Source organism: Gymnodraco acuticeps, unplaced genomic scaffold, assembly GCF_902827175.1.
Source record: "Gymnodraco acuticeps unplaced genomic scaffold, fGymAcu1.1, whole genome shotgun sequence".
NCBI classification, from domain to species: domain Eukaryota; kingdom Metazoa; phylum Chordata; class Actinopteri; order Perciformes; family Bathydraconidae; genus Gymnodraco; species Gymnodraco acuticeps.
The window spans coordinates 1-26725 of NW_022990367.1; the positions used below are offsets into that span (position 1 = coordinate 1).

Consider the following 26725-nt stretch of genomic DNA (forward strand, 5'->3'; position numbering starts at 1 on the left):
ACTCCCTCAGAGGCATCTCTTCACTTTCCTCCCGTCCACTGCACTAACTCCACACTTTAGAACACATTACGTGCATCCACGTGCTGACAGTGTGCACACACAGTATTTATATTAAGCTGGCTTCCTCTCTGCCTGCGGACGCACAGAGGAAGTGCCTCTGCAGTAACTCTCTGATTCACTATGTTCTAGATGCTCATTCTCCCCCATCTATAGACACGATGCACCACATCAACGCTTGAGGGCTAATCAAGTATTTTAAACGCTGCACATAACTCTGTATACTTTGCATTCTGGTATTCTTTTAAAACCTGCACAGCTCTCCACTTTGCATCGCAGCATGTTCTATTCATCTCAGTGTTTTGTCATATTTCATGTAATAATAATAATATAATATTGGGAGGGACGAAACCCTCTGTAATGGTCTCATATGCAGAGCACACAGTGACATGTGTTCTCTGCTTTTAACACATCTAGCACCAGGAGTCTAGCACCAGCAGTCTGGACCAGGAGTCCAGCACCAGGAGTCTAGCACCAGGAGTCTAGCACCAGGAGTCTAGAACCAGGAGTCTAGAACCAGGAGTCTAGCACCAGGAGTCCAGCACCAGGAGTCTAGAACCAGGAGTCTAGAACCAGGAGTCTAGAACCAGGAGTCTAGCACCAGGAGTCCAGCACCAGGAGTCTAGCACCAGGAGTCTAGAACCAGGAGTCTAGCACCAGGAGTCTAGCACCAGGAGTCTAGCACCAGGAGTCTGGACCAGGAGTCCAGCACCAGGAGTCTAGAACCAGAAGTCTAGAACCAGGAGTCTAGAACCAGGAGTCCAGAACCAGGAGTCTAGAACCAGGAGTCTAGAACCAGGAGTCTAGAACCAGGAGTCTAGCACCAGGAGTCCAGCACCAGGAGTCTAGAACCAGGAGTCTAGCACCAGGAGTCCAGCACCATTTTATTTAACAGCTTTATGATAAGAGAGGTCTGAGGGTTCTGAAGTCTTTCCTCAGCCAGGCCCTCTCTGGATCAGGGTCTGTGCCTCTGGCTCTGAGGATCAGGGTCTGTGCCTCTGGGTCTGAGGATCAGGGTCTGTGCCTCTGGCTCCGAGGATCAGGGTCTGTGCCTCTGGGTCCGAGGATCAGGGTCTGTGCCTCTGGCTCCGAGGATCAGGGTCTGTGCCTCTGGCTCCGAGGATCAGGGTCTGTGCCTCTGGCTCCGAGGATCAGGGTCTGTGCCTCTGGCTCCGAGGATCAGGGTCTGTGCCTCTGGCTCCGAGGATCAGGGTCTGTGCCTCTGGGTCTGAGGATCAGGGTCTGTGCCTCTGGCTCTGAGGATCAGGGTCTGTGCCTCTGGCTCTGAGGATCAGGGTCTGTGCCTCTGGGTCTGAGGATCAGGGTCTGTGCCTCTGGGTCTGAGGATCAGGGTCTGTGCCTCTGGGTCTGAGGATCAGGGTCTGTGCCTCTGGGTCTGAGGATCAGTGTCTGTGCCTCTGGCTCTGAGGATCAGGGTCTGTACCTCTGGGTCTGAGGATCAGGATCTGTGCCTCTGGGTCTGAGAATCAGGGTCTGTGCCTCTGGCTCTGAGGATCAGGGTCTGTGCCTCTGGCTCTGAGGATCAGGGTCTGTGCCTCTGGCTCTGAGGATCAGGGTCTGTGCCTCTGGCTCTGAGGATCAGGGTCTGTGCCTCTGGCTCTGAGGATCAGGGTCTGTACCTCTGGGTCTGAGGATCAGGGTCTGTGCCTCTGGGTCTGAGGATCAGGGTCTGTACCTCTGGGTCTGAGGATCAGGGTCTGTGCCTCTGGGTCTGAAGATCAGGGTCTGTGCCTCTGGGTCTGAGGATCAGGGTCTGTGCCTCTGGGTCTGAGGATCAGGGTCTGTGCCTCTGGCTCTGAGGATCAGGCTCTGAGGATCAGGGTCTGTGCCTCTGGCTCTGAGGATCAGGGTCTGTGCCTCTGGGTCTGAGGATCAGGGTCTGTGCCTCTGGGTCTGAGGATCAGGGTCTGTGCCTCTGGCTCTGAGGATCAGGGTCTGTGCCTCTGGCTCTGAGGATCAGGGTCTGTACCTCTGGGTCTGAGGATCAGGGTCTGTGCCTCTGGCTCTGAGGATCAGGGTCTGTGCCTCTGGCTCTGAGGATCAGGGTCTGTGCCTCTGGGTCTGAGGATCAGGGTCTGAGGATCAGGGTCTGTGCCTCTGGCTCTGAGGATCAGGGTCTGTGCCTCTGGCTCTGAGGATCAGGGTCTGTACCTCTGGGTCTGAGGATCAGGGTCTGTGCCTCTGGCTCTGAGGATCAGGGTCTGTGCCTCTGGCTCTGAGGATCAGGGTCTGTGCCTCTGGCTCTGAGGATCAGGGTCTGTGCCTCTGGCTCTGAGGATCAGGGTCTGTGCCTCTGGCTCTGAGGATCAGGGTCTGTGCCTCTGGGTCTGAGGATCAGGGTCTGAGGATCAGGGTCTGTGCCTCTGGCTCTGAGGATCAGGGTCTGTGCCTCTGGCTCTGAGGATCAGGGTCTGTGCCTCTGGCTCTGAGGATCAGGGTCTGTGCCTCTGGCTCTGAGGATCAGGGTCTGTACCTCTGGGTCTGAGGATCAGGGTCTGTGCCTCTGGCTCTGAGGATCAGGGTCTGTGCCTCTGGCTCTGAGGATCAGGGTCTGTGCCTCTGGCTCTGAGGATCAGGGTCTGTGCCTCTGGCTCTGAGGATCAGGGTCTGTGCCTCTGGCTCTGAGGATCAGACGAGGACAGAGTCTTTCTGAGGGATTGCTTTATCGATCGCAGGCAGACTTTGACTTTGCAGCGCGGTGATTTACGGCTGACTTCGCATACAGAGCAGCTAATCCTGACGTGTTGCTTTGGAGGAAGAGGATGACGAAGAGCAAAGAGGAAATGGATAGAATAATGAATGAGAGGCGGGGAGAGAAAGGGAGGAGGGGAAACACACAAGAGTAGAGAAAAGAGAGGACAGAAATGGTGCAGGAATCTATTTCTGTGTTGGTCCCTGAAGGCAGCATCTCCTGGACCAATGGGATTCCTCCATGTGATGTTGCATTAGGTCAGAAAATAATCACTGTTTCAAACAAACGTTTATGATTCTTACACTATTAGTTCAGCAGGATGATCTCCACATATCAACACCACTTCATGATTTCTGAAGTAAAAAGCTAATGTTGGGCTATAAAGGAACTACAGCACGGTCACATGACTTCACGTCACCACCGCTAAGCTAAAGGAGGCTAATGTTGGGCTATAAAGGAACTACAGCACGGTCACATGACTTCACGTCACCACCGCTAAGCTAAAGGAGGCTAATGTTGGGTTATAAAGGAACTACAGCTCGGTCACATGACTTCACGTCACCACCGCTAAGCTAAAGGAGGCTAATGTTGGGCTATAAAGGAACTACAGCACGGTCACATGACTTCACGTCACCATCGCTAAGCTAAAGGAGGCTAATGTTGGGCTATAAAGGAACTACAGCACGGTCACATGACTTCACCTCACCACCGCTAAGCTAAAGGAGGCTAATGTTGGGCTATAAAGGAACTACAGCACGGTCACATGACTTCACCTCACAACCGCTAAGCTAAAGGAGGCTAATGTTGGGCTATAAAGGAACTACAGCACGGTCACATGACTTCACGTCACCACCGCTCAGCTAAAGGAGGCTAATGTTGGGTTATAAAGGAACTACAGCTCGGTCACATGACTTCACGTCACCACCGCTAAGCTAAAGGAGGCTAATGTTGGGCTATAAAGGAACTACAGCACGGTCACATGACTTCACGTCACCATCGCTAAGCTAAAGGAGGCTAATGTTGGGCTATAAAGGAACTACAGCACGGTCACATGACTTCACCTCACCACCGCTAAGCTAAAGGAGGCTAATGTTGGGCTATAAAGGAACTACAGCACGGTCACGTGACTTCACGTCACCACCGCTAAGCTAAAGGTGGCTAATGTTGGGCTATAAAGGAACTATAGCACGGTCACATAACTTCACCTCACCACCGCTAAGCTAAAGGAGGCTAATGTTGGGCTATAAAGGAACTACAGCACGGTCACATGACTTCACGTCACCACCGCTAAGCTAAAGGTGGCTAATGTTGTGCTATAAAGGAACTACAGCTCGGTCACATGACTTCACGTCACCACCGCTAAGCTAAAGGAGGCTAATGTTGGGCTATAAAGGAACTACAGCACGGTCACATGACTTCACGTCACCACCGCTAAGCTAAAGGTGGCTAATGTTGTGCTATAAAGGAACTACAGCTCGGTCACATGACTTCACGTCACCACCGCTAAGCTAAAGGTCGCTAATGTTGGGCTATAAAGGAACTACAACACGGTCACATGACTTCACGTCACCACCGCTAAGCTAAAGGAGGCTAATGTTGGGCTATAAAGGAACTACAGCTCGGTCACATGACTTCACGTCACCACCGCTAAGCTAAAGGTGGCTAATGTTGTGCTATAAAGGAACTACAGCTCGGTCACATGACTTCACGTCACCACCGCTAAGCTAAAGGAGGCTAATGTTGGGCTATAAAGGAACTACAGCACGGTCACATGACTTCACGTCACCACCGCTAAGCTAAAGGTGGCTAATGTTGTGCTATAAAGGAACTACAGCTCGGTCACATGACTTCATGTCACCACCGCTAAGCTAAAGGTGGCTAATGTTGTGCTATAAAGGAACTATAGCACGGTCACATGGCTTCACCTCACCACCGCTAAGCTAAAGGAGGCTAATGTTGGGCTATAAAGGAACTACAGCACGGTCACATGACTTCACGTCACCACCGCTAAGCTAAAGGTGGCTAATGTTGTGCTATAAAGGAACTACAGCTCGGTCACATGACTTCACGTCACCACCGCTAAGCTAAAGGAGGCTAATGTTGGGCTATAAAGGAACTACAGCACGGTCACATGACTTCACGTCACCACCGCTAAGCTAAAGGTGGCTAATGTTGGGCTATAAAGGAACTACAACACGGTCACATGACTTCACGTCACCACCGCTAAGCTAAAGGAGGCTAATATTGGGCTATGAAGGAACTACAGCACGGTCACATGACTTCAGCTCACCACCGCTAAGCTAAAGGAGGCTAATGTTGGGCTATAAAGGAACTACAGCACGGTGACATGACTTCACGTCACCACCGCTAAGCTAAAGGAGGCCAATGTTGGGCTATAAAGGAACTACAGCTCGGTCACATGACTTCACGTCACCACCGCTAAGCTAAAGGAGGCTAATGTTGGGCTATAAAGGAACTACAGCACGGTCACATGACTTCACGTCACCACCGCTAAGCTAAAGGAGGCTAACGTTGGGCTATAGAAGTAGAAGAGGACGTTTCTCACCGGCCAGGCCGTTGACTGCAGGTGTTTTCTCGTCCTCGTCCTCTTCCTCTGGAGCTGCGCTGTCCTTTCTGTCCATTTTACTGACAGACGTTGTGCGTTTCCTCTGAACTTCGGTGTCAAACTCCTCGTCGAACAGAACCTGGTCCACCAGGTCGGGCTGCACCGGGCTCGGCTCCGCGGGGGGCTTCGGGGTCCCGTAGTAGTTACCTGGAAATAAAAAGAGAGGAAGACAAAACGTAATCAGAATCCCTTCATTCGTCCCACAGAAGGGAAATGTATAAGATTCAAGGCTTTTATTGTCATTTGTACATAGCTACGGCGTATACATGTCAATGAGGTCCCAGGCTCCTCCTCCAACAGAGCAACACAATAAAACTGATAAAATAGTAAAAATAGTGCAAGTAACTACAAATAAAATAGGATAGAATGTGTTACAGCAGAAAAGAGCCAAGGACAGCTTAATGGTACCAAAGAAGCATGCATACAAAACATGTTCAAGATAACAAATTTAGAAAAAACACGTCCTGTAACAGTTCTGAGGATTTAGCAGCCAGGTATATATTGCACAGTTATTACGACATATATATATATTGCACATATTCACGTATTTGACAGCAAGGGGTGTTTATATAGTCTGACCGTGCAGGAAGGAAGGACCTGCGCTATCTCTCCGTGAGATAACGGTGAATATGTGGAACCCTAACCCTCATCATTCAAACCGACTATCCTAATTAGTCATTCAGGACAAAAACGTCCACTGCCAAAAACATTATATTAATAACAAATTCCACCACTTTTTTCCATTCAATCTTTAAAGCAACTTCAGTCCTAATCAAAAATACCAAATATATAACCTTTTTTCAGGATTTTAACCCTTTAAATGTCATATTGAAAACATGAAATAACTTGGTTTTCATGAGAAAAACAGAGAAAATGAGATATTTGATATATAATACATATATGGGGACTGGCTTTTTACACGTTTTGATCACAGTCTTGGATAGGTCATGAAAAACAACAGTCACCACATCCCTCCACCACTCTATTATGTTTCTCTCTGTTGTCCTTTTCAGTCTCATTTGAGCCACTTTGTGGACTATTTGAGTTTCTTACCGAGCGTTTTGTGTCTCTTTCTGGTCATTGTCAGTCCATTTCAAGTCATTGTGTGTCTCTTCGTAATCAGAGTCTCATTAAAGACACTTTAAAGGTGGGGGAGGTAAGAATGGAGAAACCAGCTCGAGTGCGCTAGAATTTGAAAGTAAAGTACACAACCGAAAACAATCTGCCCCTTCCTTCAGACTTCCTCACAGAGCCCCTCCTCCAACACACCAACGCGCACATGACCAATGAGGGCAGAGATCAGTGTGTGCACAGATAGCAACACGGCTTCAAAGCATTTCATGTATTCATTGCTATCGGGACGTTAAGAGCATTCCATGGAGTAGAACCCGTGTTCTGAGGGGAATTACCTCCCCCACCTTTAAGTCCCTTTTTGGTTGATTCGTCTGTTTGATCATTTTTCTCTTTGTAGTCCTTTTCAGTCTCATTTGATCCATTTGTGGACAATTTGAGTTTCTTCCAGAGCATTTTGAGTGTCTTTAAAGTCCCTGCAGAACGCCACATCCCTCCACCCCTCTATGACCACCTAAATACCCTGAACCCTTTCAAATGTACTCCTTCAGTTACCCTACAGCTGACGAACCCCTCACATGGAGGAAACCCTTTGCAGGACTTTTTCTCCCGTTTTGATCCTTGATGAAATGTTTTTCTCTTCGCTCTCCTCCTCGGGGAGTCAGGGAGTGCAGCGTTTACTCCGAGGTTAGTTTGTGCATCTCTCCACCCTTTAAGTCCATCTTCCTCTGCTGTCATGTTGGAGCCTCGGGCTGAACACAGCCTCACAGCGAGAGCTTCATCTCTCCTCCTCTTCCTCAGAGTTTTGACCCACTTTACCCTCTTTACTCTCCTCCTCCTCCTCCTCCTCCTCCTCCTCCTCCTCCTCCTCCTCCTCCTCCTCCTCCTCCTCCTCCTCCTCCTCCTCCTCCTCCTCCTCCTCCTCCTCCTCCTCCTCCTCCTCCAGGAGCAACAGAAACTCCAGAAAGGAGGTGAAGAGACGCTGAGGAGGTGTTTTCTTTTTTATTACTACCGGTTTTCATTCCATTTTTATGTAAATACCGTCTTTGTAGTCATTTAATGTCTTTTGAATCTTTTTGCACTCATTGGTATCTTGAGTCTGTCGTTTGAGTATTTGCAGTCAGTGTCTCTGTCAGGTGAAATAACAAGAACAGCTGTTCCTTCATCAGCTATAATTATGTACTTAATAAACAGCCCTCCCATCAAAACACCATTTCCCGCGCGTCATGCTCAATGCTCTGTAATTGATTACGGTAATTACATTAAGCCGTGTTCCAGTGAAGTGTTAATATCAGTAGCTTAAACCTTTAAGTCCTTCACTGGGTGTAATTGATAGGATGCCGGCTGGCAGAGGGTACACTGAGGGGGTTAAGTTACGAGGTGATTTGCTGCTGCTCTCAAACAGGGGCCACAATAAGGAAGTGAGACGGATGGTGAAGATGAACCTCACTAATGAGCCTCTGGAGGAAGAGTTGCTTCCTCCAGAGGCTGGAGACGGGCTATTACAATTCAAATCCCAGGTGGCTCCACATGTAGTTATTTAATCAAATGCAGTGTGTGTGTGTGTGTGTGTGTGTGTGTGTGTGTGTGTGTGTGTGTGTGTGTGTGTGTGTGTGTGTGTGCGTGCAACCCAGTCTCATGGCATTTCGTGTTCACCAACACGATTTCCCCCTTTTTTTGGTGTTTTTTTTATTTTAAAAGCAATGTATTTCTACTGCAATGTGTTTCGTGCCTGCAGCACGTCTTTCTCTCCGGTCGGGTCTTGGAAGACCGGAAGCTGTGCGGTTCATAAAAACATGTTCTTACTCAATATCAAGCCACAATTATTGCTTTTATTTTTAAATCGTATAATTTCTGACTTTTGTTTCCGTCTGTGTGAGGAAAAGAAATGGCTCAGAGCCTCAGAATACTGTCCGTCAGGAACTGAATTTCAAAATAAAAATAACCGGAAACAGACGTAGGCCTCTAGGAGTTTAGGATGGCCGAAGACACTACACTACCCATAATCCCCAGCTATCGTTTAGGACTACAGTCCCCGTGATAAATCTTCAAGCTCTGGGATTGGATGTTGGAGTGGCAGTGTGCTAAGGTTACGCCGAGCGTCAAACTGCTGTTTGAAATGGAACGAATCTGTTACGGTTGAGTGAAGGAAGCAGGACCCAAACGCATCACTAGGCCACCAGGGTGGGTGGAGGGGGTCAGGAGGACGGGATTTTGGGCTGACAGCCCAGGAGCACAGGGGAGGACCCGGAAGGGATCTCGTGCGGACGGCCCGGGGGAAAGGCAGAAGCCGAGAAGGGGGACTCGGGCGGACGGCCTGGGGGCAAGGCAGAGTCCAAGGTGGGGGTCTCGGGCGGACGGCCCGGGGGCAAGGCAGAGTCCATGGTGGGCCGAAGGCCACAGCGGGTGAACTCAGGGGGCCGAGCATGAGGGCGAAGGCAGCGGCAGGAAGAGTCAGGGGGCCGGGCCCGAGGCCGAGGACCGCGGCAGGAAGAGTCAGGGGGCCGGGCCCAAGGGCGAGGACCGCGGCAGGAAGAGTCAGGGGGCCGGGCCCGAGGGCGAAGACCGCGGCTCGCAGGGGGCCGGGCTCGCAGGGGGCCGGGCTCGAGGGCGAAGACCAGACAGCTCCGGGGGCCGAACAGGAACCGGAGCCGGTGGGACAGGCTTCGGCAGGATCCCCCACGGAAGAGGACCAGGAGTTGGCATATAATTCATATGTATAATATCAGTTAAAAGAAGTGCTTCAACATAGTTAACATTGCAGGAAAGCAATATATTAGACGTTAAGTACTTTGTCAGGCTTAATATTTATCTGTAGATAGATACCCCCAAAGTTTTTTTCTTATTTGAAAGAAGACCTTAATCTAAAGTATTCTTTAATGTGTTAATAAAGGTTAATTAGTTTGTCTGTTTTGCACATCCTCATATTAATATCTTTGTACATGCTGCACTAAACTGTTTTATTGTAGAGATCACTTATAGTATCTTCTTGATTTTTTATATTCTATATTTCTATCATTGACCTTCTACTTTCCCCCTATGAAAGTATGTACTCTTAATATGTTTTTCATCAAATAACATTATTCAACCAAAATAATTCAATAACGTGCTTTAACCACTAGGAGGTGCACACAAGGTACACACAGCACACTAATAATAACTTTGTATTATTAGTGTAGGACACTTATGTATGTATAACATCTGAAGATGTGTAGTTTTATTCATGCTTTCACATAATGTTACAGCATATTGCTATACTATTTCAGACTCAGTATTTACATTCTTACATTCAAAGAAAATCAGTAATATCTTTAAAAACTACAGTCCTTTTATATCAGCTGTGCACCGTTATGGTGTAAATATAACCTATCTGTGAATTAGATCAAATATAAAAGTCAGCCGAATTAGTGTTGATACTGCAAGGAGACGTATTGTGTGAAGAGAAATTGAAGATGTTGTTTAATTGTTGAATATATTTATGATCCACGTCAAGTATTCAGTTTCGGCGGCATTTTCTCAGTTTTTCCAAAGGTCTTCTCATCAGGGCTCTATAAATAAAGAACTACGGCAGATCTGTAATATACAATGCAGCCGAACCGTGTATTACAATGCCGTTATGTGATGACTTTCAAAGAGAAAAGCAAGAACACTCGGAATTAAGTATTATTTTATTCTTTTTAAATGTTTTCCGGATTTCATATCATATAAACACCAAATCCCAGCATGCATTGCGGCTAAAACATCCAATCAGCGAGCTTAAACCATAGCTGAGGATCTTGGGTAATCGCTCGAAATGCCTACGTCTGTTTCCGGTTATTTTATTTTGAAATTCAGTTCCTGACGGACGACAAAAAAGCCAGAGATTATGGAATTAAACCAATAAATAAAAGCAAGGATAATTGTGTGTTATTGGTGAGTAAATAACAGTGTGTTATTTTGAAAAGAATAACAAATTAGAAGGACATTTTTTTTTTAAAATACAGATTTCAGTATCCTGAGGCTCTGAGCCCCATTTATTTTCCTCACAGACGGCAACAAAAGTCCGAAATTATACGATTTCAAATAAAAGCAATAACTGTGGCTTGATATTGAGTAAGAACATGTTTTTATGAACCACACAGCTTCCGGTCTTCCAAGACCCGACCGGAGAAAAAGACGCAGGCACGAAACACATTGCTTTTAAAATCGTGCTGTGCAACACGAAATGCCATGAGACTGGGTTAGTTTGTGTCAGGGTTTCCGCTAGGATTTTTTCTTGCCGGTCAAATGTCCGGGCAGAATTTATTTTACCGGACACATTTGAAAATTACCGGTCATATTTCAATAATAATAATAAGAGTTGTGTAGCAGAGTTTCCGTTAGCAGGTAATTACCGGACTCTGAGCAGATATGCTTCAGTTTAAAACTCAGTTCACGGGGCTCGTTTTTATATTGCTTCAGTTTATAATCGTAACAGATCGAAAAATTCAGATCCATTTTTCAATAAATGATTCCACAAACAACAAACAACATAATTATTACATTCAAACAAACTACTTGTAGTAGATAACGTACATTATTCAAAAGTTTACATTAACTTTGAATAATAACACGGGAGAAACGGGTCCTCTCTTTTCCCCTCTCCCTCCCTCTCTCTCTGACTATGGAGGACGGAACATAAATAAATAAATGTATGAAGAAATACAGGAATAAATAAATTACGTACATAAATACAGGAATAAATAAATAAATACGTAAATAAATAAATAAATACAGGAATAAATAAATGACGAAATAAATACAGAAATAAATAAATGTTGAAATGAATACACAAATAAATAAATAAAAGAATAAATGCATAAATAAATATGGAAATAAATACATCAATGTATAAATAAATAAATGTCGAAAATAAAACAGAACACACGTTATTATTATATATCTTTCATTTATTTCTACATTTACGCGACATACATTTATTTATTTATGTATTTATGTGTCCGTATGCTAATGAGGTGGGCGGTCCTAACCTCAGTCTGAAGCAGGATTCGCCAATTGTTGGAGCCAGGCAGAAGCAATAGATTTGTGGCAAGTCACATCATGTCGAGCTGAGCCAAGTCCTCTATACATCGTTCCACACGAAACTGGACATAGTCTTTTGGTTCTCCGTTCTCTAAATGGTCCGCTAATGATCGTAAATGATCTCCAATGGCTCTTAAATCAATATCCATAAATAAACCTTACAACTGTGGATAAACCATGGATGTATAAAGATAAGGGCTAAACAGTAAAGCTCCTGCATTCGAATCAGCGCGGTTATCCAGGCGTTAGTAGTAGAGCCCTCTGCCAGAAATGATCACACACTCCTGTAACCAATCCTGCTTCAGACTGAGGTTAGGACCGCCCACCTCATTAGCATACGGACACATAAATACATAAATAAATAAATGTATGTTGCGTAAATGTAGAAATAAATGAAAGATATATAATAACGTGTGTTCTGTTTTATTTTCGACTTTTATTTATTTATTTATACATTGATGTATTTATTTCCATATTTATTTATGCATTTATTTATGCATTTATTCTTTTATTTATTTATTTGTGTATTCATTTCAACATTTATTTATTTCTGTATTTATTTCGTCATTTATTTATTCCTGTATTTATTTATTCCTGTATTTATTTATTTATTTACGTATTTATTTATTTATTCCTGTATTTCTTCATACATTTATTTATTTATACTTAAGTCATGTTCCGTCCTCCATATCTGACAGCCCGTCAGTTTCTCATGCAGCTCCTGCAGCTCGCTAAACAGAGGGCGGGGCTTCAGGTGATTATGCAGAGCTGCGTGTCTCTGTCTGACTCAGCAGCTGATCTGATCTCTCTCGCGTGTCCGGTTATACTTCACTCGCGTTTATGTCCATATCGATCAGATCCAGCTCTCCTGATCGGCCTTTATAGAGAGCACCGATCAAACTATTAAGAGTGAATATCGGCCGATAATGACCGGCGGCCGATCTATCGGAGCCTCCCTAATTATTACCAGACATTTTGACCGGCAGGTTTTGAATTTACCGGTTTTTAATACATTTTACCAGCTAAAAACCGGTCATTACCGGCTAACGGAAACCCTGGTGTGTGTGTGTGTGTGTGTGTGTGTGTGAGGCACAGCGTGATCCAGCTTTATATTAAAACGCTGTATTAAGGTGGAATCATATTGTAATAGAGTTTAAAAAGATCAACTGTTTGGATTCATACAGTTGAAAAAGCTTCTTATAATGTGACTTACTCTTAATATCACAAAGTGCTGCTCTGAGGTGAAGGAACTCGCTTTGTTCTTCTTCCATCACACATCGCCCCGCTGCCAGCAAAGAGGTTTCAGGGGAAACGGAGCATGTCTTCAAACTTGTTTCCCGATAAAAAGCTGTCAGAGCTAAAGCTGAGCCATGCACTGTGTGTGTGTGTGTGTGTGTGTGTGTGTGTGTGTGTGTGTGTGTGTGTGTGTGTGTGTGTGTGTGTGGTGTGTGTGTGTGTGTGTGTGTGTGTTGTGTGTGTGTGGTGTGTGTGTGTGTGTGTGGTGTGTGTGTTATCACGTCATCTGTTTCAGTCAGCAGCTGCCAGCATATCTCACCCCCGTGAGAATGAAAGCAGACTAAGCAGAGTTCCATCTGCAGCGAGACGTACAGTCACTGTTCATACCCCCCGTGTGTAACTCCCTCTCTGAACTCACTGTTCATACCCCCCCGTGTGTAACTCCCTCTCTGAACTCACTGTTCATACCCCCCCCGTGTGTAACTCCCTCTCTGAACTCACTGTTCATACCCCCCCCCGTGTGTAACTCCCTCTCTGAACTCACTGTTCATACCCCCCCGTGTGTAACTCCCTCTCTGAACTCACTGTTCATACCCCCCGTGTGTAACTCCCTCTCTGAACTGACTGCTGCACATTTAGTTAACATTGCATCGATATCGTAGAAGTGCGATATCCAGATCTGTGCTGTACAAATAAAGTTGGATTGGAAAGTCCCACTTGTTGGAGCACTGACCAAGAATTAAAGTGTGTGTGTGTGTGTGTGTGTGTGTGTGTGTGTGTGTGTGTGTGTGTGTGTGTGTGTGTGTGTGTGTGTGTGTGTGTGTGTGTGTCGTGGTGTTAGATAGAGAGAATGTGTTTCAGTGCCAATGGCTTTTGGCACAAAGCTCTGTTTGGCATGGAGGCAAACACTTCACAGAACAGACTGTCAACAGAGCAGAGAGAGAGTGTGTGTGTGTGTGTGTGTGTGTGTGAGTGTGAGTGTGTGTGAGTGTGTGTGTGTGTGTGTGTGTGTGTGTGTGAGTGTGTGCATGCGTGTGTGTGTATGTGTGTGTCAGTGTCGAGCCGTGACTTTTATACATAGGCCATCTGACCCCCCTTCCCTCGAAAGAAAAGAAGAGTTATTACGTCTCAGCGTATACTTCAGCGGAATATCAAAACAGTGGTCCGGGGTGCAAAACGCATCAATGACAGCGACCCTCTACCACACAAAACAACACCATTTATATAAACACCTATCATGACAGGGCACCCACAGCCAAGTAGCGATTACAAATGAATTAAGTCGGCACGGCGGCCCGCATTGAAAATGACTTAGGCCTACCTTTGATGATCAAATCACTGAAACACAAAGTCCATCCTCCTGTCCTTTTGGATGAAGCACTTGATGGCGGGTCATTCAGCTGATCCTTTGCCACTCCAGTTTATCATTGGAACTCAATCTTGAAAATGACTCGGTTAATAATTTCGCAACGATGTCATCACTATCACTGAAGTGAGTCATCATGAACAAACTTATGCTAATTATAAGTCTATCGATCATAAATCTATCGATTAGATTTATGATTCGAAAATAATAAAAGTAGGGTGGATATTATCCGGCTGAATAAAACGTGCATGTATCTAACAGGTTCGTTTTCCACAGACCTTATTTCCAGCTATTTTCCTAAACCCTCTGGAGAAATCCCATTGCTTTCTGTGGAGGGAATCCGAGCGAATCTTACTTCCGGGTTATAGGATGCGTCACTGTCACTACCGATCCGTCCCCCTGCCCGATCGGTACTGCGCATGTGCGAGATGGTCCGCCATATTGGACAACTCCGGACGGCAACCCAAGATGGACACTTGACACAGTGGCTTTTAGCAAAGCTCAAAAATAAAACGAGAGAGAGATGAGTTATTGTTATTACAACGTGACTTCACTATTATTTAACTACTCTTTGTATTGGGTTCTTTTATTTGGGGTTAAGTACATTGTCAGAATAAGTGAGAAGTTAATGTAACTTCTGTTAGACAGCCATATGCCATACATGTTTGCATACATTCACAGTCAATATGTATTCAGTATGATAGCTGTCTAACAGAAGTTAAATACATTTCTCACTTATTCTGACAATGTACTTAACCCCAAATAAAAGAACCCAATAAAAAGAGTTGTTAAACAATAGTGAAGTCACGTTGTCTCCCCATTGTACTTTCCAGAACTATCTGCCTCTGCAGAATGAGTTTCTTGCAGAAAAACACAATTTGCCTTTTGTTCCTTACAAAAAAGAAAAATTGCCTTCCGTTTCACATTGTTTTTTAGCCCCCTAGCATTTAAGGATACGAACGATAACATTGAAAGAGCAAAGATAGAAACCTTAAGAAAATGCGCAAAGGAATGCTATATCGATGCGCAGGAGTGAGTAACGTAGCCCTTAACAAACATATTTAGTGCAATAGCTCACAACGTGTGTCAAACAAGCCTAGTCTCTTGCATAGACCTCACAGCGGGCGGAACTTGTCATAAAGTCCGCGAAAATAAAGCCCGCCCATTAAGAGGGAAGATATGATTGGTCAATTGTGCTGTCATTTGACATTACACTCTCATTGAGTTACTATAGCTGGCCCTCTGTGAATGTAGAGAGGGACCAACAAGCTCTCCCGTCTTCACAGTAGGCTTGTTTGAGACAAGCGAGTCCTGCGCAGACCTGCGCAGTTGCGATCAACGTCTTGCTCGTGCGTTGCATGATGGTTAGTCATTTTGTCCAACTTGCTCTGGAGGCTCGCCTACATGAGACGTTGAAATCTCGCGGGACAAAGACGCCCGCAGCCTTGAGAGCGAGGCGCGGCGAGGCGGCGCAGTTCCTCTCCACGGGCTGCGGAAGCGAAATGCTTGATGGGAAACGTCTCGCTGGTATCTCGAGCTGAGCGCTCATTGGTGGGTTTTTCCACGTGCTGCTGATGAAACTCTCCAATTGGCTCGGCAAAAGTTTGTTGTTGTTTTGTGTCAGTTTTACGTCGCCACTTCCATTCACATTTTTCATCATTGTTCCACAATGTTTATCATCATGAAATTAATATCTATATATTTTATACTATACTTGCACTGCTTACCGTTTTCATACTTTATATATCTTAGCATATTCATACACACTGTTCATACTGCTCACAGGCTGCTGTATATCTAGTGTATTCATACCCCTCACTGTTTATTCATCATTCAATTCATTCTATATGTTATTCTGTAGGTTGTGTACATTAGTTTTCACTTTACTGCTTGTTGCACCTGGTTAGAAGCTAAACTGCATTTTGTTGTCTTTTTCTCACACTGTCTCAGTACCTGTAATCTGTGCAATAACAATAAAGTTGAATCTAATCTTGAGCAGGAACAAATGTATTTACTTAGTACATATCTGACATTAATGATTAAACACATGTGTGCATTCTTTATAAATGCAAACCGAGTCAAGCCGACTCCGGAGGTGGCGGTATGCACCTTCAAGCTGTTTGCAATCCGCCAAAAAACCGAGAGAAGAAGACGAAGCCGACTCCGAGCTGTCCGACTTCAGGCGAGCTTTTTGAGACCTTTCCGAGCTGCGATCGGCTATTCTCTCGAAAGTCTACTTTCGAGGCGAGCCGCAACGCGTCTCAAACAAGCCAAGTAACTCGCAGAGACGGCATTTAACCCTTCACATTCCAACAGAAACTGAACAGGCAGATTCGAAGGATTTATTTCTTTGGAAATATTATTTTAAATACAATTAAATCAAGTTATGTTGGTAAAACTAATGAAAAATGTAACAACAACAAAATATAAAAAATAATATTTAAAAAAAAACATTTTTTTTTTTATGTTTTCAAATATTATTTTTTTGAATATCTTACCCCCTGATTCCACCGGAAGCGTCTGCGCCGCGCTGCGACCTCCTCCTGCGTCATAACCCACCAGGCGCGTTTCAAAACGTTGCAGAAGCGGAGCGTCGTGTGTGCAGCCTCGCAGTTGTTGGATGAACGTTCCACTTCCTGCCTGCGCCGTGCTGCGCCGCGCTGCGCCGCGTCAAAAATAGGATTCATCCTATATTTTAGAAATTCCTTGCGGCGAGGAGCTTCTGGGACGCTTCGAACCGCGGCGTAGCGGATCTGGTGGAATAGCACCCATTGACTAGAGTGGCCGCGATCGCTAAAAACGCCGCAGCGCAACGCAGCGCAACGCAGCGCAACGCAGCGCAACGCAGCGCAACGCAGCGCAACGCAGCGCAACGCAGCGCAACGCAGCGCAACGCAGCGCAACGCAGCGCAGACGCTCCTGGTGGGATTATGAGGTTAGGCCCTCACAGAGGTCTAGAGGGCCCTGACGGCTCGCCATTGGTGTGAGTGTGCCGTCTTTGAACTAATAAAAAGCAGTTTAACTGCCCATTTTTGTACATTTCTATACAACAATAAATATTTGTGAGTGCATTGAGAGATATTGTTGTGGAGAGTCATTTATATATAAATCGCAAAATTAGGGCTGTCAGTCGATTAAAATAGTTAATCGCGATTAATCGCACATTTTTGATCTGTTCTAAATGTACCTTAGAGTTTGTAATACTCTTATCAACATATGAGTGGACGAATATGCTTTATGCTAATGTTTATTATCATTTGAACAATGACAAATATTCTCATGAATATTAAACACAACAACCTCTGAACATTACAAATATTCGCCTCAATTCAACCTGGAACCTCTCTCATACAATAATACAATACAAAGTGTGTGTGTTCGTTGGAGCTATGTGCAACTCAAGGCATATGCTCGAACGGGAGCTGCCTGGACGCTGCAATCATGTTGCGCGCACTATCCGTGCTGAGTGTGCTGACTTTTCGTACAATGTCCCACTGTCTGGCTTCCTGCATAAAGTCAAGTGCTCGGCGCAGTTGTGGCGAAATGTCGCTCCTCTGTTTTCATTTAAACAGCTCCTTATCCATTAGCGCAGCTAGCTAGCTAGCACCAGATGCTAACAACAACAATGCACGTAAGGTCTCTCTCTTGCTCGGGCCACACATACACACACCCTCCCGGTCCTCCCAACAGCCAGTCGGTGCCTGCCGGTGAGCGTGGAAGTGTGGTCTGCCACAAGCGGGCAGCAGGAGCGGGGCTGTCAGCATCAGCTTGTAGATGGTATTTTAAACTCGATGCGCTCTGAAACTACGGGGCGGCCGAGGAAATTTATTTATTATATTTAATTTGTTTTTGCGTTAACGCGTTATTAACGCGTTAACTTGACAGCCCTACGCAAAATACATGAATCCTTCTGTGAGCATTTATTAATATTGAGACTGATCTGACTCCATACAGATGTTAAGTTCACCTAGGAATGGTATCATTGACTTACATGTTGCTCTTCTGTCTATATTGGTCACATGATGCCCCTTGACTGAAATGCTTCCTGTTCAATATCCCCACTGACTTCCTTAACACTCTGGGATGAGAGTCCACATCACAATTTACTCTGAACTGTCATTTCCCTTTCATCACTCACATCATCATAAACAGTTAACTGAATACTGGGATGGAAATGGCCTATAAGCACTCAGTAAAACATAAACACACACAAAAAGCTTCTGAATGAAAAGAAGAAGAATTAAAACATAATGCACATTATCATTTTGAGGGAGAGTACCGAAATTAAAGAACTCAGAAAATAATCTCTTATCGAACTGAGGCTCCAGTAAAACACACTGACTGCGTCTCTACATGGACATCATGGTGTTCACATGAGCACAGAGAGATCGGTTATTCATGTTCCCTGTTTACATGATAAATACTAGTAACCTGGCATTTCGATGCCTTTTCTCATTACATTACATTACATTATATTACATTACATTACATTGCATTTAGCTGACGCTTTTGTCCAAAGCGACTTACAATAAGTACATTCGACCAGGAAGACACAACCTTGAAGAAAACAGAATCATATAAGTACATCAGGCTTCATAGAGCCAAACATTTCAAGTGCTACTCAACTGGCTTTAGGTAAGCCAGCCCTTTATTAGTATAAAAGTGCTTCGTTAATAGTTCTATCGCTCGAAGTGGAGTCGAAAGAGATGAATTTTCAGTTTGCGCCGGAAGATGTGCAAGCTATCTGCCGTCCTGATGTCAATGGGGAGCTCATTCCACCATCTTGGAGCCAGGACAGCAAACCCACGTGTTTTTGCCGATGGGAACTTGGGTCCCCCTCGCAGCGAGGGTGCAGCGAGTCGTTTGGCTGATGCAGAGCGTAGTGCACGCGCTGGGGTGTACGGTTTAACCATGTCCTGGATGTAGGAAGGGCCAGATCCATTCGCAGCATGGTAAGCAAGTACCAGTGTCTTGAAGTGGATTCTAGCAGTTACCGGAAGCCAGTGAAGGGAGCGGAGGAGCGGAGTGGTGTGGGAAAATTTAGGAAGGTTGAAGACCAGACGAGCCGCTGCATTCTGGGTGAGCTGCAGAGGTCGGATGGCACATGCAGGTAGACCAGCCAGGAGGGAGTTGCAGTAGTCTAGGCGTGAGATGACGAGAGCCTGGACCAGAACCTGAGTCGCTTTCTGAGTCAGCTGGGGACGTATCTTCCTGATGTTGTAGAGCGTGTATCTGCAGCAACGGGTTGTAGCAGCGATGTTTGCAGTGAAGGACAGGTTGTTATCTAGGGTCACACCCAGATTCCTTGCAGTCTGAGTCGGGGAAAGAACTGAGGTGCCGATGTTGATTGTCAGGTCAAGAGTGGGACAATCTTTTCCCGGAAGGAAGAGCAGCTCAGTCTTGTCAAGGTTGAGCTTGAGGTGATGAGCAGACATCCACTGAGAGATGTCAGCTAGACAAGCAGAGATGCGTGCGACGACCTGGGTCTCTGAGCGAGGAAAGGACAGAATTAATTGGGTGTCATCAGCGTAGCAGTGGTAAGAAAAACCATGCGGGCTAATGACTGATCCGAGCGAGTTTGTGTACAGGGAGAAAAGGAGGGGACCAAGAACAGAGCCCTGAGGGACCCCTGTAGTTAATTGACAAGGGTCGGACTCAGACCCTCTCCAAGTCACCCTGTAGGTACGGTCTTTCAGGTATGAGGTGAGGAGGGAAAGAGCAGAGCCTGAAACTCCATGTTTTTGGAGAGTGCGAAGGAGGATCTGATGATTCACCGTGTCGAATGCAGCAGACAGGTCCAACAGGATGATGACAGAGGAGAGGGATGCAGTTTTGGCAGTGTGCAGTTCCTCCGTGACAGCAATGAGAGCAGTTTCTGTGGAGTGACCTGCCTTGAAACCAGACTGGTGCGGATCCAGAAGGTTGTTCTGATTGAGATAACAGGAGAGTTGTTTAAAGACAGCGCGTTCAAGTGATTTAGACAGGAACGGGAGGAGAGAGACAGGCCTGTAGTTTATAACATCAGACGGGTTGAGAGTGGGTTTCTTTAGGAGAGGGTTTACTCTTGCCTCCTTGAGACTGTTTGGAAAGTGACCAGAAGTTAGAGAAGTGTTGATGAAATGGGTGAGAAACGGTAGAATATCAGGAGCGATAGTCTGAAGGAGGTTTGAAGGGATAGGGTCCAGAGGACAGGTGGTAGGGCGGGCAGAGGTAATGAGGGTAAGAACCTCACTTGGAGAGAGAGGGGAGAAGGAGGTCAGTGTGTTGGTGAAAGGAGGGTCTGGTGACCCAGCGGTGAGTAGAGGTGAGTCAGAAAAAGAAGAGCGAATATCATTAACCTTTTTTTCAAAGTGGGTAACAAAGTCGCTTGACAGAAGTGAGGAGGGGGGAGGAGCTTTTGGAGGGTCCAAGAGGGTGGAGAAGATGGAGAATAGTTTTTTAGGATTGGAATAGGAAGATTGGATCTTATCTTGAAAGAAAGTGCTTTTTGCCTGAGAGATCGAAGCAGAGAAAGAGGAGAGGAGAGCCTGATAGGTTAGGAGGTCGTCACGGTGTTTGGATTTCCACCATTTCCGCTCTGCTGCCCTAAGGACGGTTCTATTAGCACGCAGTGCATCATTTAGCCAGGGAGCAGGAGGGGACTGACGAGCCTGCCGAGATGTGAGAGGACAGAGCGAGTCCAGAGAGGATGAGAGAGTAGAGAGGAGAGTTTCTGCAGCAGAGTTTGGAGGCAGGAGTTGGAACGAGTCAGAGGAAGGGAGGGCTGAGAGCACCGACGAGGCAAAGGTAGAGGGAGAGAGGGAGCGAAGGTTACGGCGGACAAGTGCAGGATGAGAAGAGATTAGTTTGTTATGTTTGGGAAGGGGTAGAGAGAATGAAATGAAGAAGTGATCGGATGTGTGGAGCGGGTTTACAGAGAGGTTAGAAGTAGCGCAGTTCCTTGAGAATATGAGATCAAGGACATTGCCAGCTTTATGAGTCGGTGGGGACGGAGACAGTGAGAAAGCAAAGGCGGTTAACAGAGATGTTAGTTCGTCTATCTTCCCCGTCTGGAGGTTGAAGTCTCCGAGAAGTACAGCGGGAGGGCCAGTTTCAGGGATGAGTGAGAGGAGATTATCTAATTCCTCCAAGAAGTCCCCCAAGGCGCCTGGTGGACGGTAGAGAACAACAATGGTTAGCTGTATAGGATGGGTTACTGTGACGGCATGGAATTCAAAGGTGGAAGGAGTGAAGTTAGGTAGCTTGAAGAGGGAAAAGCTCCATTTGGGAGAGAGCAGGAGACCAGTGCCACCTCCTCTGCCAGTGGGTCTGGGTGTATGGGAGAAGGAATATGCAGTGGAGAGAGCTGCTAGGGTGGATGTGTTGGATGGAGTAATCCACGTCTCAGTGAGAGCAAGGAAATCCAGAGACTGCAGGGAGGCGTAGCCAGAGATGAAGTCAGCCTTAGGAACAGCTGACTGGCAGTTCCACAGGCCACCTGAAACTAGTTGGATCTCAGTGGAGCACGTGGGATAGACTAGAGCAGGCCGGTTATATCGATTAGGAGATACACGGGGCCAGTGATAATTGCGAGAAGACACATGAACAGGAATGGAGAAAATACACATGATTATAGCATGAGGGGCTAAAAAACTAAAGAAAAGAGAAATAAGACACCAGCTCAATCAGAGTAGGATTTGCCTCCTCTTTGCCTCCCTCGTGACTCCCGCAGGACTCCAATGTCTTTGTCAGTCTTACTCCCGCAGGACTCCAATGTCTTTGTCAGTCTTACTCCCGCAGGACTCCAATGTCTTTGTCAGTCTTACTCCCGCAGGACTCCAATGTCTTTGTCAGTCTTACTCCCGCAGGACTCCAATGTCTTTGTCAGTCTTACTCCCGCAGGACTCCAATGTCTTTGTCAGTCTTACTCCCGCAGGACTCCAATGTCTTTGTCAGTCTTACTCCCGCATGACTCCAATGTCTTTGTCAGTCTTACTCCCGCATGACTCCAATGTCTTTGTCAGTCTTACTCCCGCAGGACTCCAATGTCTTTGTCAGTCTTAGAGACTCCCGCAGGACTCCAATGTCTTTGTCAGTCTTAGACTCCCGCAGGACTCCAATGTCTTTGTCAGTCTTAGACTCCCGCAGGACTCCAATGTCTTTGTCAGTCTTAGATACCCGCAGGACTCCAATGTCTTTGTCAGTCTTAGACTCCCGCAGGACTCCAATGTCTTTGTCAGTCTTAGACTCCCGCAGGACTCCAATGTCTTTGTCAGTCTTACTCCCGCAGGACTCCAATGTCTTTGTCAGTCTTACTCCCGCAGGACTCCAATGTCTTTGTCAGTCTTACTCCCGCAGGACTCCAATGTCTTTGTCAGTCTTACTCCCGCATGACTCCAATGTCTTTGTCAGTCTTACTCCCGCAGGACTCCAATGTCTTTGTCAGTCTTACTCCCGCAGGACTCCAATGTCTTTGTCAGTCTTACTCCCGCATGACTCCAATGTCTTTGTCAGTCTTACTCCCGCAGGACTCCAATGTCTTTGTCAGTCTTCGGCTGTCTGACGCTGAAGCTGACACTCCAGGAAAGAGCTACCTAAAATAGACGCCTGATTGCTCAGTTCTCACAGCTGTAGGGCCACGCCCCTCTAATTAGTTAACTCTCTACAGCTGATGGGCGACAATAGACTGGCCCTGCCTATATTAATGCAGGCTTGAGTGCTGAGACCTGTGAAGCAGGTTTCGCCTGAGCAGATCTGAGATTTAAAATCTCTCAAAAGCGATTTAGCCGTTTAAGGTACAATACCAATTTATACAGAGTCGAATAAATGAAACAGAGAAGTCTAATTAAACAAGAATATAACTTACAGTGGTTGCTGCGTCAATAGGTAATGTCGTCACCGGGTCCAGATGCACACTGAGTTCATCAGATTTTAAATGCGGTATTTAAATGCTTTTTAAGGTACAAAATGACTGAGTCACGCGGTTGTACTTCACGCTATCAATAGACTGGCCGTGCCTATATTAATGCAGGCTTGAGTGCTGAGACCTGTGAAGCAGGTTTCGCCTGAGCAGATCTGAGATTTAAAATCTCTCAAACGCGATTTAGCCGTTTTAGCTACAATAACAATTATACAGAGTCGAATAAATGAAACAGAGAAGTCTAATTAAACAAGAATATAACTTACAGTGGTTGCTGCGTCAATAGGTAATGTCGTCACCGGGTCCAGATGCACACATCTAAACTCATCTAAACTATTCAGTATTTGTGTCTCTATCATGACATAAAGACGAAACTCCTCTCCAGAGGTGAGATGCCGCCATCACTGGTAACTGATTAACTGCTACCAGCTGAAGACTTACTTTCCTCTTCTTTAAAATGTTCTTATGTCCATGTTGTCTGGGGGAGAAAACATATCAAACCAAGAGATCGTCAGCTTTGATTTTCGCTGTATTAAGCATTTCCTGAACACTTGGTGTGTGTGCCTTACCTCCGCTACCGGCATCACTTCATACAACAGGTCTGAGCTGTCCAACTATGGCAACACTCCTTGAACATGCGCGCGCTATGGGAGAATCTGCCTTGGTACAAAGTAGCAGTGAAAACATGGAACGGAGTTTCATTGATTTGGGCATTCTCTCAATAAGCAAGTGGAATGGATTTGATAGTGACGCTCTGACACAGCGCTCGACAAAGTGCGGCGAGTGGAGATCGATTCACGGACTCTCCGCATGGTAGAAGTTGGGGGGTCTAAACGAATCATTTGAAAGGTGGGGGGGACTTGTCCCACCCTCATATAATGGCTGCGACGCCCACACACACACACACACACACACACACACACACACACACACACACAACACACACACACACACACACACACACACACACACACACACACACACACACACACACACACACACACACACACACACACACACACACACACACACACACACACACACACACACACACACACACACACACACACACACACACACACACACACACACACACACCACACACACACACACACACACACACACCCACACTCCTCCCTGCTGGGAACAGAATGAATATCTCTCTTTGTTTAGAGGCACCGGCTCTGAATGCTGAGCATGAGATGATTAAAGCTCTGCACGCTCGCTGCAGGTTTGTTCTAACGCTGGCTCTGGAATACATTTCTGTTATTGCCGAAAGATATGACGACAGATCTGAGAAACACTGTGTGTGTGTGTGTGTGTGTGTGTGAGAGAGAGAGAGAGAGTGTGTGTGTGTGAGAGTGAGTGTGTGTGTGAGTATGTGTGTGTGTGAGTGTGCGTGTGCGTGGTGTGTGTGTGTGTGTGTGTGTGCACGTGTGTGTGAGTGTGTGTGTGTGTGTGTGTGTGTGTGTGTGTGTGTGCCACTGCAGGTATATTGTTCTTCCTCACAGGAAGCTCTAACACAGCTCAGACGTGCAACGTGTGAAAGTCTTTCTGCAGAAAATCATCTCGTGGATATTTTATATTTGATCTCTTTGTCAGACACCTGATCACCTGATCACCTGATCACCTGATCACCTGATCACCTGACCACCTGATCACCTGACCACCTGATCACCTGACCATCTGACCACCTGATCACCTGACCACCTGACCATCTGATCACCTGACCACCTGACCATCTGACCACCTGATCACCTGATCACCTGACCACCTGACCACCTGATCACCTGACCACCTGATCACCTGACCACCTGATCACCTGACCACCTGACCACCTGATCACCTGACCACCTGATCACCTGACCACCTGATCACCTGACCACCTGATCACCTGATCACCTGACCACCTGATCACCTGACCACCTGACCATCTGACCATCTGATCACCTGACCACCTGATCACCTGACCACCTGACCACCTGATCACCTGACCACCTGACCATCTGACCATCTGATCACCTGACCACCTGATCACCTGATCACCTGATCACCTAACCACCTGATCACCTGACCACCTGATCACCTGACCACCTGATCACCTGACCACCTGACCACCTGATCACCTGACCACCTGACCATCTGACCACCTGACCACCTGATCACCTGATCACCTGACCACCTGACCACCTGATCACCTGATCACCTGACCACCTGATCACCTGATCACCTGACGCTGCACAGGAGTAACAACCAGATGTATGTAGAAACCACATGACCTAACTGCAGTTATGCAGTTTCTCTCATGCTCTTTTATTCTGTTAATCTAACACTGAATGATCCATAAGACTCCGCACTCAGGCCCCGTCCACACGGAGATGAAAACGAACCGAGGTCGATATTAAAAAGGTCTTCCGTCCACACGAGACCGCTCGAGCCGCTGGAGACGCTGTAGACATGCCGGGCCTGTAAGTGGCGCTGTACCTCCGCCACGAAATACACCAAAAGCAGAGAATAAGACCCCCCGAGCATGGTTGCCATGGTTGCCTGGTTGCCCTTCTGGTTATTCTCCGATGTGGATTTAGCACAGAGAGGCGGGGTGAGGCGGGGGTGAGCAGGAGAGGCAGGGAGAGGCAGGGGTGAGCAGGAGAGGTGGGGTGAGGCGGGGGTGAGCAGGAGATGTGGGGGTGAGCAGGAGAGGCAGGGAGAGGCCGGGGTGAGCAGGAGAGGTGGGGTGAGGCGGGGGTGAGCAGGAGAGGCGTGGCTAAGATCGTTTAGGGTGTACACACGGTGCCGCAAGCGTTACGTTACCAGACCTTCCCACTTTGGGATGCGTCATCGTTTCAGGGCTCCGTGTCGGCCTCGCGTGGACGAACCGTCCTTACTATAAAGAACTGTAGCGGATAACACCCGCTTCGTCTCCATGTGGACGGGGCCTCAAGCTGGTGTCTATACCTATTGAAATGAAGATGTTATGTAAGAGAGAGGAAGCTCTTCTGATCAAGGTGTATAATCGAACTCTCACTGAATTCTGACACGACTCCAAGCTAGCTTTGCCCTTTGGTTTATAAGCACTTCATAGAGACAGGTGCTGAGCTAGTTTGCTTTGATCCCGCTGCTTCTGATGCACCTGAGTTTCGACACTGATACCAAACATGTCTCTTTTAGAAAATATTTTTAAATGTAAGAATCTGGTGTCGTTTCCTGGTTGCTGCGTGGGGTCTGCGAGACAGCGCGAAACTCAGCCTGAACTCAGCCTGAGCACCATGAATGCGGGAAGGGGGGGTGTTGAGGGGGCTGCAGCACCCCCATCTGCGAGGCTCCGCTAGCACCCGCACCCTCAATCACGGCGCAGTTTCGCTGCTGCTTCTAAATATGCAAATCTTCAGTGCATCAGTATTTAATATCGTCTTGAAACAATCAGCTTCACGAGAACTTCTCTTCTCCTGAATAAACGTCTAACAGAAGCAGAGTACAAGCTTTTGATTCTCATTGAACTACGTTACATCTCAAAGTGCAGCTCTAAATCCCCGTGGTTAGTGTTGTGTGTGTAGTGTGTGAGTTATTGGGTCGTACCATCATACGTGCCGCTCTCCAGCAGCAGGCCGCTCTCCTCCAGGTCCCTGAACTCCCCCACGCCGATGAAGTTGTAGTCCACTCCGGGAACCTCCCCCTCTCTGGGCTGCCGAGTGGTAC

The 26725-nt window shown here is 46.6% G+C and overlaps 1 protein-coding gene across 1 annotated transcript; it reads right to left on the minus strand.

Moving 5' to 3' along the window:
* Positions 1-5306: 5306 nt before the first annotated feature.
* LOC117551385 (membrane-associated guanylate kinase, WW and PDZ domain-containing protein 3-like) lies at positions 5307-26725 on the minus strand (the record flags this gene model as incomplete). The annotated part of the gene is made up of 2 exons (XM_034224251.1): positions 5307-5543; positions 26606-26725. Coding segments are annotated over 2 exons (356 nt in total), but the record flags the coding sequence as incomplete, so codon positions are not given.